Source organism: Danio rerio, chromosome 20, assembly GCF_052040795.2.
Source record: "Danio rerio strain M-AB ecotype USA chromosome 20, GRCz13ab, whole genome shotgun sequence".
Taxonomy (NCBI): domain Eukaryota; kingdom Metazoa; phylum Chordata; class Actinopteri; order Cypriniformes; family Danionidae; genus Danio; species Danio rerio.
This window is the reverse complement of record NC_141040.1, coordinates 39,592,414-39,607,405: the sequence shown is the minus strand read 5'-3', so window position 1 is coordinate 39,607,405 and position 14,992 is coordinate 39,592,414. Positions and strand designations below refer to the sequence as shown.

The following is a 14,992-nucleotide window of genomic DNA, read 5'->3' as shown; positions in this document are numbered from 1 at the left end:
AATGAAGGTTAATATATGTTTTAATTATTATACTTAATAATACTTTAATTATTATACTTTTATATTATACTTACCAATGCTTACCTTGTTTACCTTACAATAAGTAAAAAAACTTATCAGGAAAAAAATCCATTAAACACTTTGGTGTAATAAGAACTACGTTACATTATAGGAACCATTTTTGGGAAATATTTAGTTGAACTGTAATTTGTGTGTTTGTTTGTTTTTATTATTTAATAATTTATCTTTGTCACATTTAGAGGGTGGGTTTTTGACATATACTGAAGTGAGCCACCAGGTGGCGATCAATGATTGGACATTAAAACTTTACGAGTTCAGCTCTCTGCTGCCATCTAACTGAAGACTTTTGTTATGAATGATATAGGGCATTCCAGTTGTGCAGTTCATTGGCGTTTTTTGTCAGTTATTTTCTAGGGCTAGACTAGAAAATTGATAAATATTAATTAAAAAGTTGATTAAATGCTTGAAGTGTTGATTAATTAAAAAGTTGATTAATGCTTGGAGTGTGGATGGAAATATTCAACACATATAAAGAAAATAACAGTTAAACAGCAGAGGTAGATTCGGGAGCATAGTTATCCAGTATGAGACAAAATATTTAACAATACTCCAGTCTACAGACTGGTCAAAAACTTACAACTCAGGATTTATGGCAGCAAAAACAACATGATTTATGAGAATGACGAAAACTGGAGCTTTTAGTAGATTACAGAGATCACGATTTTTACAGTTTTACAGATTTCAATTGCAAAATAATAATAATGATAAAATTAACACAAGTTATATTTTTATGAATACCTCCTCAAGAGGTGAATGAGGTGCAGAGAAAGGATTGACCGAATAGGCCTGGAAAGTTAGCGAAGAAATTTTATGCTCCTTTGTAAAAGTATTTTCAAAATACTAAACTGTTCTTTATTTTGATACATTTTGTAGTTTCAAGAATTCACACTTAGCTCATGATTTATAAATAGCCTGATCGGCATGCTGTTCCGGGAGAGAGCCCTGAACTCAAGGGATCCTCGGGCCCAGGGCTACCTCCCTTTCGCAGGGCAAGGTGAGATTGAGCTCAAGTCGATCTCAAAACTCCCCCGCTGCTGAGGCTAAAGTGAACTTCCTGAGAGTAAGACATTAAAAAAAAAAAGATTTAGGCTTATTTTGTCTATATTATAGAGCATATTTGGGAGAGAAATTCTGGATCAAGGTGAAAGAAGAGGATTTCTTCCAGACAATAGTTGTAGAAAGGAAATGAGGATATACAGTTAAAGTCAGAATTATTAGCCCCCCTTTCAGTTTTATTATTATTATTATTTATTTTTTTTAGATATTTCCCAAATGATGTTTACCAGAGCAAGGAAATTTTCACAGTATGTCTGATATTTTTTCCTCTGGAGTAAGTCTTATTTGTTTTATTTTGGCTAGAATAAAAGCAGTTTTTAATTTTTTAAAAAACATTTTAAGGTCAAAAATTTTAGCCCCTTTTTAGTTATTTTTTTTTAGATAGTCTACAGAATAAACCATCATTATACAATAACTTGCCTAATTACCTTAACCTGCCTAGTTAACCTAATTAATCTAGTTAAGCCTTTAAATGATGATAGAACAAATATATTCCCTTGTAAGGTAATGCATACTCACATCAGACCTGACTTATATCTGTGCTAATTTAAAAACAACACTAGAAGTGCAGGTAATATGTTTCAATATCAACTATACTGACAACCACACCCCTTTGAAATCATACTCTGACATTGAGAAAACATCCCTTATACTCTTTTATTAGTTTAAACCACAACACAAGGAGTAGTGCAGCCATGGCATCAGGGGCACAATACATGCTACATGTACAAAATAACTTGGAAATTGGAAAAGTTTGCCATTGCATGAATATGGTGCGGTGCCTAAATAGGTAAACATTACAATGACAAAGGTTATGCTTGTGTAAAGCTCTTGACACTGGCAGAACGTACTTTTAAATGGAGCACAGAAATGTGCATATTTAGAAATCGGGTCAGTGCTCAAAATGCGCAGTTGGTGCAAATGCCTGGACTTAAAAACTACTAACCTCAGGATTAGCCTTTAAAACAATTCTTCTTTAAGAGTAGCATGTAAAATGTATGATTAAATACAGTCTTGGAGGTTTTAAGGTGGGAGTTAAAACAGATACAACTTTGAGGCAAGATTACATCTCAAAATGGTCTTAAATTCATTTCACCCTCGGCCCCCACATGAATCTGCACACTGATATGCAAATCATTTCAATTGATGACATTCTGAAACTGCACAGCTTGTAGGTTTAATCTGGGAATATTGTAATATTTCAACAATGATAATAAAAAGTATGGTTTCAGTTGTGTAATTGTTCTCACAAATTACATTCAGCCTCCCTCATGTGATGTACATGCTATAGAAGGTGTAGTATTCTAGCGTTTCCCATCAATGCATCGCACACATTTAAAGGGATAGTTCACTGAAAAATTGTTAATACTGTTAAATTACACAAATGATCTCAGTCCATCCAAAATGTAGGTGGCTTTTCTCAGTATAACTATGGTATTTGTTGATTCATTTATTCATTCATTCATTTTCCTTCGGCTTAGTCTTTTTTATATCAGAAGCCGCAACAGCGGAATGGACAGCCAATTATTTCGGCATTAATTTAAGCAGTGCATGCCCTGCCAGCCGCAACACAACTCTAGGAAACATCCATACACACACTCATTCACACACACATACACTATGGCCAATTTTGTTTACCCAATTCACCTATACCGCATGTCTTTGGTTCTCTAACCAGCAACCTACTAACTGTGCATCGACAGTGCTAATCACTGAGCCACCGCGCCACCACTTGATGATTCATAAGATGCAAATAAGTAGTTTGTAGCCACTTTGAGAGTCAAAAAAAAAACATATAAAACCTTTAGCTACTTTTTTTAGAAACATAATTAAGTTGTTATAAGCTCACACTCCACACTGCTATAAATGTGCTTATGATCATGTACAGAGGCGGTGCATTATGGGTAATAATGTAATAAATAATGTTCAGTTTTTGTACAGGTCACAGTCTATTAGCAGCAGCTAAAGTTGTTGCTTTATTCACTCTAAAAGTGTCAGTAGAGGGCGACACAGTGCCTCAGTGGTTAGCACTGTCGCCTCACAGCAAGAAGGTTGCTGGTTCGAGTCTCAGGTGGTTCATGTGGGTTTCCTCCGGGTGCTTCAGTTTCCCCCACAGTCCAAAGACAAGCGCTGTAGGTGAATTAAATAAACTAAATTGGCCTTAGTGTTTGAGTGTGTATGTAAGAGTGAACGGGTGTTTCCTAGTACTGAGTTGCAGCCGGAAGGGCATCCGCTGTGTAAAACATATGCAGGATAAGTTGGCGTTCATTCCACTGTGGTGACCCCTAATAAATAAAGCAACTAAGCCAAAGAAAAATGAATTAATGAAGTGTCAGTACATTGACTTTCATTTTACGAATCACCATTTCAGCTATAAAAAACAGCATATTTTGATTTTTGGGTGAACTATCCCTTTACAGATCTTAAATCTTCGTTCTAATTTAATTTTTTAACATTTTTAATAGCTTTTTCTTCTTTTAAATAAGGCTTATTTTCATTCGTTATGCAGGATGCAAATGAGGGACGTTCTCTTAAGGCAAACCTAATGGCATGCAAATAAACTACATTTATATTCACCAACAGTACAAACACATTTGAAGGGGAAAAATGTGATGGACCTGAGCTTATCTTTTCGTCCATCCAGATGAGTAGGTAAATCTGGGTAAAACAGTTATGATTACCATAAGAATCGGTTCTGTTGACGTTACGCAGTATATGTTACACATAGCTAGCATCAGTACAATAAATAGTAGCTCGATTTAATACAGCACATCAATGATGCGCAAGCTCCAGTGGATTCAGAAAGTACTTTGCACACTCTTCACATTTTGGCAGTTAATTTGAACAACTATATATATATATATATATATATATATATATATATATATATATATATATATATATATATATATATATATATATATATATATATATATAATTCTATTTGTGCATGGCATGGTCTGTATGTGTGTATGCATTTGTAATATGTGTGTAAGTGTGATTGTATCAGTGTGTGAGTGTGAAATTCGTTAGCAAAGAACATTCTCATGCACACAAGTGTTTCAAACACAGGAAGCGGATTCATTGAAAGGTAGTCCAAGCAATTTTTTTTATCAGTGGAAATAGCTGCAAACTGAATGGAACATTAATCATTTGTGCAGTCCCTGGCTCTTTTCCGAGACGCTCATTTCTGCAGGTCACACTGCAGCAGTAATACAATGGACGGGTCACTCTTTGCTGCTTCTTTGAACTCTTCCAATGAGATCTGGTCGTCGTTGTTCTTATCCATCTTACTGAAGATTTTGTCAACCCTCTGCTCGGGCGTCAGGCCGTCCTCATTCATCTTCATCATGATAACAGTCCCCACCATCTTGTAGATTGCCTTTCAGTGAGAAAAACAGAACATGTTGGATTTCAACCATTCGGAGTGCTGTAATTAGAGTCAATATCTCTACTCGCTGCCACTTGTGGCGATGTAGCAAGTTCTACAATGATGTGTCGCTGTCTAATTATTATTCATGATTTTCCTCATCATATGAGGAGAGCTGATTCTGAATTGTTCAGTCAAGCTGTGATGCTGTGCAATAGTTTGGCTTTCACGATGGGCCGCAATGGTGATAAGGGTGTCAGAAGTAGCAACTTCTATGAGTTTGTATTGAGATGAATAAATATGTGATCATAGCAGCATTTCCTGTGAGCATTTCGAGCACTGATAAGTGGACTCTTGAACACTGTTGATTGGCCGTTGTGTTCATGTGCTCAACAGATATGTCTGAGATTGGCTCTAATTATCACTGGTTTTCAACAGCACTCTAGCGGACACTATGGACTCTATTTTAAAAATCTAGGCGCAAAGTCTAAAGCGCATGGCGCAAAAGCATTAAGGGCATGTCCGAATGCACTTTTGCTTTTTTAAGGATGGAAAAATACGCTCTGTACCCAGGCGCATTGTCTAACAGGGTTGTGCTCATTCTTTTAATGAGTTATGGGCGGGTTTTGAGCATAATGTGCATTAAACCAAGTCTCATCCCATTCCCTTTGAGAGTCAGTTGTGTCACTCCGTGGCGCAATTTCTATTTACATGGTGACTTTGTAAGTGTAGGTTTGTACCATCTGCGTTTGTACTAAGTGTAAGTTTGTACCATCTGCGTGAGAATAAAAAAACAAGCCTCCTCCATTCAGCCTCTTTACTTTCTCTTTACTTCTTTACTTTTGTGGATAAGGAAACGGTTGAACATACTCCACTGAAGACATCCATCAGTCTATATATACATATATTTTATTTTAAGCACAAGGATTTGTTTCAAGACTATTTCTAAATTCAGTTCTAATTTCCAGCAAACAAATAAATGAACAATAATAACGAAGTGTGATCAAAAAACAGAGCTATTTCCAAACTATTTCCTATTCTTATGCCCCATATGGTGATGCATACAGTACATCTCCAAAACCTGACAGGTGGACACATCTAAACTTGTTCTAATTAAACAAATATAAATATGCATATAATAAATAATAATACTAATAATAATGACATTATAATAAAAATGCTAATTGTCATGAATAAACTGAAAAAGCCCCCGAGATGAAGAAGGCATGGAGGCAGTGGTTTTTATATTTATGTAGAAAATAATAATTGTTGTAATATTTAATCCTTTATTATTTTTCATTTGTAAAGATATTTGTGTATTGCTGTACATCCTGTGTGTATTAAGCAATGTGTATGCATTTAAGGTGCATAACTAATGTGCTCTGAGCTGGACTTTAGACCTACTTTCAGCTGGTCAATTGTGCAGTCTATTATAGTTCTTCAAAATATACACCTCCTTTCTAGACCAGAACACCCATGAGTCCACAAAGTGGTGCAAATGGCTCTGCTATTTAAACAATGCGGTGGTAAACTTGAAAAATAGGGTTGCGCTGGTCTGAAAATAGCAACAAAATGCACCAAACACATCTAGTGCCTTATTGTGCCAGATGTATGATAGAACCCAATGTTTGAAAGCTGCATCTATCAGCTGATTGTCAGCACATTGGCATGGCATTTAAACGCTCCAGTGTCCAAGGAAGTTTCTGTCTTTTCAAAGTGGGTATGTTTGTGTTTAAATATTAAAATAAGGAATTTTATAAATAAAAATCTTATACTTTTTAATCAGAGCTATTATGCACTGCTGACAGAAGATTGTTGCTTGCTCTCATCATTCTTGGATGCTTTGCTTTGCTCCAATACACAAATGATCAAATGACCAAATGGTCCCCACAATGTAATGCATGCACATATACACTGTAAAAATGCTAGGTTCCACACAATTGAATTGTGTTGGGACAACATGAAGGAATTAAGGTAACTTAATGTTTTTTTTTTTTTGTTGAAAATTTATTTATAAACATAAAAGAATTAAGTTTTAAATAAGTAGTTTGAACAAACAGCAAATTATTTTTTGAGAGTATGTATACATGTATAGTGCTCAGCATATATGAGTACACCCCATTTTGAAGATGAATATTTGTATCCATTTCTCAGTAAATATAGGTAATGTATTTTGGTGCATTAAAAACAAAACAGATTTTTAAAACAAATATATTTATTAAAATAATATATTAGTCACCAAACATATTTAGAAATTGAAAGATAATACAATAAAATTATAATTTAAAAGATAATACAATTAAATTCAAGTAAAATATTGCAAAAATAAATTACAACCTACAAAATTTCAATAACATACACGTTTGGGTGTACTAGTTTTTGGACAGTTATTGTTATTTAGCTCCAGATTTGGTTTCAGTACTGACTAAACTAATGTATATGCACAAATATAATATTGTATAGCTTCCTATAAAAAAAATATAAATTTAAAAGAGAGATTTGTGACGGGTGTACTTATAAATGCTGAGCATTGTATGCATATAATCTTACACATTTCATGCACAACATATTAAAAGTTTATCACTGGAAGTAAACAGACTGAATTCAGGTACCTCAATGATCTCAAGCATCTCGACTCGTGTGATTTTGCCATCTCCATCCAGGTCATACATGTTAAAGGCCCAGTTGAGCTTCTGTTCGAAGCTGCCTCGTGATGTGATGGACAGAGCACAGATGAACTCTCTGAAGTCGATGGTGCCATCGCCATTCTTGTCAAAGGTTCTGAAAGCATGCTGAGCAAACTTTGAGGCATCACCGTAAGGGAAAAACTAAAGAAGAGAAGAAACAATACAATTAAAAAATTACAATCTGATAACTGGTAATCATTTGTCCTGAACTTGATTTTTTTTTAGTTAAGTACAGATAACTAAAACCGCATATTTGACAATAAAGAAACAACACTCATGCAAGGCATCTCTCAATTCTTAAATTACTGACTAATGTGTATTTATGGAATTTATTTTAAAAACTGCTGTTCAAAACAATAAAATTGATATGATTTCAACTTAAATGAATTCTTCATCAAAGAATCTGAAAAACATAGCTGTTACAATTAATCTAATCACAACATGGACTAAAGTCTGTGCATATTTGACTGCAAAGCATTTCCACAACAACCCATCAAAATAAAAGTTTGATTTAAAGTACAGATTTAGTGACAGAAACATAACACTGTTGTACAGCAGAGTGCTAGTGTTAGATAAATTAATTTTTATTTTAATTTATATTCATTTCCATATATTCTATTTATATTCTTTTTATATATGTAAACTTTTGGAGGGGGCGAGGCAGTGGTGCAGTAGGTAGTTCTGTTGCCTCACAGCAAGAAGGTCGCTGTGTCGCTGGTTCGAACCTCGGCTCAGTTGGCGTTTCTGTGTGGAGTTTGCATGTTCTCCCTGCCTTCGCATGGGTTTCCTCCGGGTGCTCCAGTTTCCCCCACAGTCCAAAGACATGCGGTACAGGTGAATTGGGTAGGCTAAATTGTCCCTAGTGTATGAGTGTGTGTGTGAATGTGTGTGTGGATGTTTCCCAGAGATGGGTTGCGACTGGAAGGGCATCCGCTGCGTAAAAACTTGGATTAGTTGGCGGTTCATTCCGCTGTGGCAACCCCGGATTAATAAAGGTGTCTAAGCCGATAAGAAAATGAATGAATGAACTTTTGGAGGAACCCAAACTTAATGTGAAATGTATGTGCTTCTTGATATAGCCATGTGCTTAACTGTAGCTTTTAGTTGAATAATAATAATAATAATAACCATAATAAAAATAATAATAATTCCTTATATATCGCTTTCTATACACTCAAAGTGCTTTACACAATGGGGGGGGGATCTCCTCATGCACCACCAGTATGCAGCATCCACCTGGATGACGAGACAGCAGCAATATTGCGCCAGACCACACACCAGCGGATTGGTGGAGGGGAGTCAGAGGGATGAAACCAATTATGCCATGATGGACACAAGCCAGTGGGTAAATTTGGCCAGGATGTTAAAACCCCGTCTTTTTTCTAAGGACACCCTGGGATTTTTAATGACCACAGAGAGTCAGGACTTCAGTTTAATGTCTCAATTAGCAGTATAGAGTCCCCTTTACTATACTGGGGGATTAGGACCAACACAGACCACAGGTTGAGTGCCCCCTGCTGGCCTCATTAACACCACTTCTAGCTTTCCCATGTGGCTTCCCATCCAAGTACTGACCGGGCATAGCCCTGCTTAGCTTCAGTCGGTGGCCATGTGAGGGTTGCAGAGATCAAGCTGCCAGCGACGGTAGCAGTGAATGGTGGAATGTGCCAGTTGCAGGAATATTGTATTTTGAATTTTGTAAATTGTATTATGCAGGTAGGAATGTATTTTAAAGCAATTATTATACAAGTGTTTAATTTAGATTTTTATTTAAATACGAATGAAAAAGCATTCGAGAAAGTATTGTACTTCTAAAAGGTTTTTTTTTAAGAATGAACATATAATTACAAAAATAATAACCTTACATAATATTTACAAGATATTTTATTTCATAATAACACTATTATCATACTGTAAAACATTTAAACAGAAGTGTACATTTCAAATTACAAAATGTATTACAAATTATTGATTTACAAAAACAGCTGCTTTAAAAAAGTACTCAAAAACAGTAATGATCACAATACTGATATTTCTATTGAGCAGAAATGCTTGATATTTCCTCACATCAAAAACCATGTTTATTTCAACGCTGCAGAGCTCATCAACTCTCATTTTGCCGAACCAAGCTTCAAGCAACAAAAACTTCACAGACAGCGCTATGTTTGCAGGAGGTTTTGGTGGCGGGTGGGTGAGCGAATGTGAGTGTGTGTGTTAACTAAGTCCATCAAAGCCTAGCACAGAGCCTGCCTCAATGCAGAAGAGGGTCTGCAATGCGGACGAGAGCTGTGCAGTTACTCTCACACAGCTCCTCACCTCCCTTCTAACAGTGTTACTCTCTCAGTGATTGAAGACAAGATTACATTCACCCACTCTCAATGCAGTCCCAGCCAAAGCACTATTTGTCACCTAATGTGCCCAAAACATAACTTATTTCCAATCTAATGAGGAGCAGAGGGAGATAAAGGGTTTTCACCATGGTGCCAAGCTGCAGTGACACAAATAAAGGCAAGATTTATAGGCACTACTGAGAACATTTACAATACATAATGCATGCCAGAAAACAATCGCAAATACAGATGGAGTTTTTTAGGGTGTCACAGTGGTTAGCATGATCACCTCACAGCAAGAAGGTCGCTGGTTTGAGCCCTGGCTGGGTCAGTTGGCATTTCTGTGTAGAGTTTGCATGTTCTCCCTGTGTTTGCGTGGGTTTCCTCTGGGTGCTCCGGTTTCCCCCACAGTCCAAAGACATGTGGTATAGTGAATTGAATAAGCCATATTGAATGTGTGTGAATGCAAGAGTGTATGGGTGTTTCCCATTGTTGTGTTGCAGCTGGAAGGGCATCCTCTGTGTAAAACATATGCTGGACAAGTTCTCGGTTCATTCCACTGTGGTGACCCCTGATTAATGAAGAGACTAAGCCAAAAAGAAAATGAATGAATGAATGAGATGGCTTTTTTGGATGAATAAACTGAGTAATCAATAATCTAATCATAAATAAGGTGATGATCTTACTAATGATTTTAATTTGAATTATTCCATTAAGTTATATTCATTGATTCAATTTATTTCCACTCAGTCCCTTCATTAAACCAGGGTATCTACAGGTGAATGAACCGCCAACTTATCCAGCACATGTTTTACGCAGCGGATTCCCTTCCAGCCGCAACCCATCTCTGAGAAACATCCATACACACTCACTCACACTCATACACTACGAACAATTTAGGCTACCCAATTCACCTGTACCACATAACTTTGGACTGTGGGGGAAACCGAAGTACCCGGAGGAATCCCACGCAAACGCAGGGAGAACATGCCAACTCCACACAGAAATGCCAACTGACCAAGCCAAGGCTTGAACCAGCAACTACCTACTGCGCCACAGCGTTGCTATTAAGTTATACAACATTATTAATTATTTGTTCTTTTAACATTCAAAACGTCCATTTTTTAGATGATTAATAAACATTGACTTTTGGTTAAAGATTGTTTCAATGTCATGCACACACTGTAAAACCCAAAAAGTTAAGGCAACTCAAACAGTTTGAGGAAACCGATTGAAACAAACCATTTTAGTTAAACAAAAACTAATATATCTGAGTACTGTGAACTTACCCATTTAAGTTCAAGTAATGAGGCATTTAATTAACCCATTACCTTTAACACTGAGTTCAAAACTCTTTTCAAATGAGTAGATTTTCAGTTAAGTATACTCATTTCATTTGATAAAGTTGACTGTTAGGTTTTACAGTGTAGTAATGTTAACATATACATTATATTAATGTTAGCACATTTTTAATCAACATTATGAAAAAGTTTATTAATAATAACTATTATCCTAAAGACGTTCCAAAGTACTTTATTTTGAAAAATGTTTTTCTATCAACGTTATAAGAATGTTTCAGAAATGTAATTTTTTTTATAAAGTTGCATGCTAACATTTACACAACTTTTAGGAAATATTCTGGGAATGTTACCTGTTAGCTGGGAATGTGTTAGCATGAGTTGCTTTTAGAACTTTCATGCAAATTTAATGCTTGAATGTGTGGAAAAGTCCAATACAATGCTAATAATTTGATTAATATACACAATGTTGCAATACTGTTTTTTTGAGTTTTATTAATTACTTATTTAGTAATTTATGTCACTTTCAAGAACCAATACAGATTTATTGGTAATACTTTCTAATAAGTACATGAATGACATATTAATATGTAAATTAAACATTATTATGAATTAATGATGAGTTAAGGCGCGCGCTAATCATGAGCTAACTTTACTACAACACGAGTCACAAGAGATCCTGTGTGAATAATGACAATCTTATTTACTTGTTACATGTTGATAAATAATGTATTAATTAACATTTAAGTTTAAGCTAAATGTAACCAACATGAACCCATGAGCTGTTACAGTTTTTCTGAATGCTTAAGTGCAATTTTGAAATTAAGGCTCATTATGTCAAAACACCACACACAATTTCCACATACACATACACAAACAGCAGAACACATCAGAACCTTTACTAAATTAAACACATCCAAAACTTTACAACACTATAACAAAACACAATTTTAACACCATACAGCACACACGCCTCATTCAATATAAATCTGTTTGCTTCATTTAGACACTGCTTTAATCCATCTTAAACACTTGTATCATTTTAACTGACTATAATCAGGGCTTGAGAGGAATTGCTATCAAATACATGAACATACTGTATTTACCAATCAATGATAAACTGATAGCTAATTACTGCCCTATCCTAACAAACCATACAACAATGTAAAGCTTATTTATTCAGCTTTCTGGTGATGTATACATTTCATTGTAAAAATAAAAAATCCATCCCCTGTCTCCTGTTTACCAATCTTCCTTACTTTCGTGCTTCCTCTTTCATACTACAATATTGGCCTATTTATTGAAGATTAATATTTATAGCTCCTGTAAAACATATTTATTGAAGACTACTATTTATAGTTATACTACTGTAAACATGTTTATCGAAGACTAATGGTTTATACCTATTGTTTTTTTTATTGGGGTTACAGCTGATTGGTGTGTCTACAGTTTTGCAGCAGTGTGTGTGCACACCTGATGGCTGTGTTTAACCTATGGTTCATGTGTGTGTTCATTGGAAAGCTGTTGCTTTGAAATTGCAAGGAAATTCCATTATGAAAAATTTCTGTGTCGAAAGCATCCAAGTGTGTTTAGTGATTTGCATATCACTGTGTGTAATGTTTTGCAAAAAGTGTGAAGCTGGCAATGTGCTTGCAGTTGTGCAGATCTCGCCTTGTATTTTGCTCCTTGAGTGTATACGGTTCTGCTAATTGTGGGAAAAGTTTAATTTTAGTTAAAAAACTGTATAATTCTGTCATGACTTTACTTGGAGGGGCACATCACCATTAACTCATCCTTAACTACTCATGAACCACACTTTAGTTTAGGTCACAATTCATGCAATTATCTACTGGCTTATTACATGCATATTATTGTAAAATTAACTGTTGATTAGTAGTTTTAAAGCATGAACTCATTCTGCACCCCTAATTTTACCCAAAACCTAATTAAATTAAATTAAATTAAGCATAAACTTATGTGGTAATTAATACATCGATTAATAAACAAACATGTACTGACAATAATGGTAGCCATTATTTACACATGAACTCATGTTGTAGTTAAAGGAAGACAATGATTAGCACAGGCACACTCATCATTAGTTCATAATAAAGTAATGTTCTGTTTACATATTAACACATCATTATTCATGTACTGTTATTGTAAAGTGTTACCGATTTATTAATGTAGTCTTTTAAATGTGTTTTACATGCATGGATGGGTTATTGCATGAAAACCAAGATAACAGGTTATTTAAATTGATTTTTGTGTGCTATTTAATTAGTGTATTGCCGTAAATATAAACATGCTCAGTATTTCTGAATTGTTAACGAACTCCAACTTTGAGTCATTTGGCTGCTAAATATTAAGCAGTGGAATTACTGGAGTGCGATGGTAGAGCTAAACTAAGCTAATAATAAATTCTGAGCACTTAGGAACAGATGCCATGCTTAAAGACTGGGAAATGAGATTCTCATAGTTTTCACAGAACGAGAGAAAAGAGTGTGTGAGTGTGAAACAAATGTGCCCGCGAGGACAGCAAAACCCGAAATCACCATTGTTGAGAGCAGCCAACAGTCCTCATGAGAGAAAAATTACTCAATAAACATAATAGCTAATGTCTTTTTGAGGATGTAAGAAATGCAGAAAGGGTGGTGGGTGTTTGGGGATACGTTTATAGAAAGTTATAGAAAAGCTCAGCATGAAAAACAACTTCTCCATGATAGAAAGCAAATGTGTGTTCTAGGACAAGAGGGTCCAAGTGTCTTCACATAACATCATATTTCTGAGGAAGCATGTGACACTAAAGACTGGGAATTTTCACGCTGAGAATTAAGCTTTGAATCACATGAATAGATTTGCATGTATAATACATAATTGATTTAAATTTAAGCAACATTTAATAATATTTTCTAAAGTTTTTTATACATGTATGGCATAAAATTAACAGTTCATACTTTTCTTACTTTATGAAAAAAAAAGTCAAAATATCTTCTCTGCCAGCAAGATTTAACCTCATGCAGTTTTGACTTTTACAGTAAAAAGAGATGATAAATTATAAACTTTCACATTGATAAATTTTTTTTAGTTTTAGGTTTGTATTTTTTTATATATATTTTTATATATATATATACAGTTGAAGTCAGAATTATTAGCCCCCCTGCTTATTTATTTCTCTTAAATTTCTGTTTAACAGAGGGAAGTTTTTTTTTTAGCACATTTAGAAAAATAATAGTTTTAATAACTTATCTAATATAACTCATTCATTTTATCTTTGCCATGATGACAGTAAAAAATATTTTACTAAATAATTTTCAAGACACTTCTATAAAGCTTAAAGTGACATTTAAAGGCTTAGCTAGGTTAAGTAGGTTAACTAGACAGGTTAGGGTAATTAGGCAAGTTATTGTATAACAATATTTTGTTTTGTAGACTATCAAAAAGTATATAGCTTAAAAGGGCTAATAATATTGACCTTAAGACTTTTTAATTAAGAACTGCTTTTATTTAAGCCAAAATAAAACAAATAAATAAGAATTTCTACAGAAGAAAAAATATTATACACACACACACACACACAGTTCTGTCTGGTTTTTAAATCTGATATGCGATATTCTGCAAATAACATTTGTGATAACAACTTGTGTATTACTTCGCCCACATACAGCAACAGGCAGTGGACACTCTAGTTTGTCAAATACTGCTGCTGTTAGGCAACATAATGCACTTTTGAGGCTTTTTTAGACGAGAATGTAGCTGCTTAGATTGCAGTTTATTTATAAGGATAGACCCTAATTTAGGCTGATGGCAAAATCACCTGTTGGCAAAATCATCACTTTAGACATAACACTACAGAATCATTTAAATACTAGCTCTAAAGTGACGTGTGTCAAATAGCCAGGGTTGCAGCTGTTCTGACGTCAGCTACAGATGTGAATGAATGGCATAAGAAAGTAGTTCCTCTTACAAATGGATTTTGAGACTCTCCATGTTTGATTTTCTTTTTTATATACACGGTTATGACGTGTATAAACGCAATATCAAACTCGTAGCAGTGTGATGTGACTGTATATTGCCACTGATGGGACACTAAGCACGTGTGCATACCACTAGCGTCGATATACAGCCACATCGCACTGCTACAAGTGTGATATTGCGTTTATACAACAG

General features: G+C 34.9%; 1 protein-coding gene across 1 annotated transcript in view; it reads right to left on the bottom strand.

The window, feature by feature from the left end:
- Positions 1-1,780: 1,780 nt before the first annotated feature.
- The window catches only part of vsnl1a (visinin-like 1a), a 48,330-nt gene continuing 35,118 nt past the window's right edge, over positions 1,781-14,992 (bottom strand). Inside the window, 3 exon segments of the mRNA NM_001007366.4 lie at positions 1,781-4,013; positions 4,074-4,519; positions 7,120-7,335. Coding sequence (NP_001007367.1) covers positions 4,322-4,519; positions 7,120-7,335 — 414 coding nt within the window. The 3' untranslated portion in view covers positions 1,781-4,013; positions 4,074-4,321.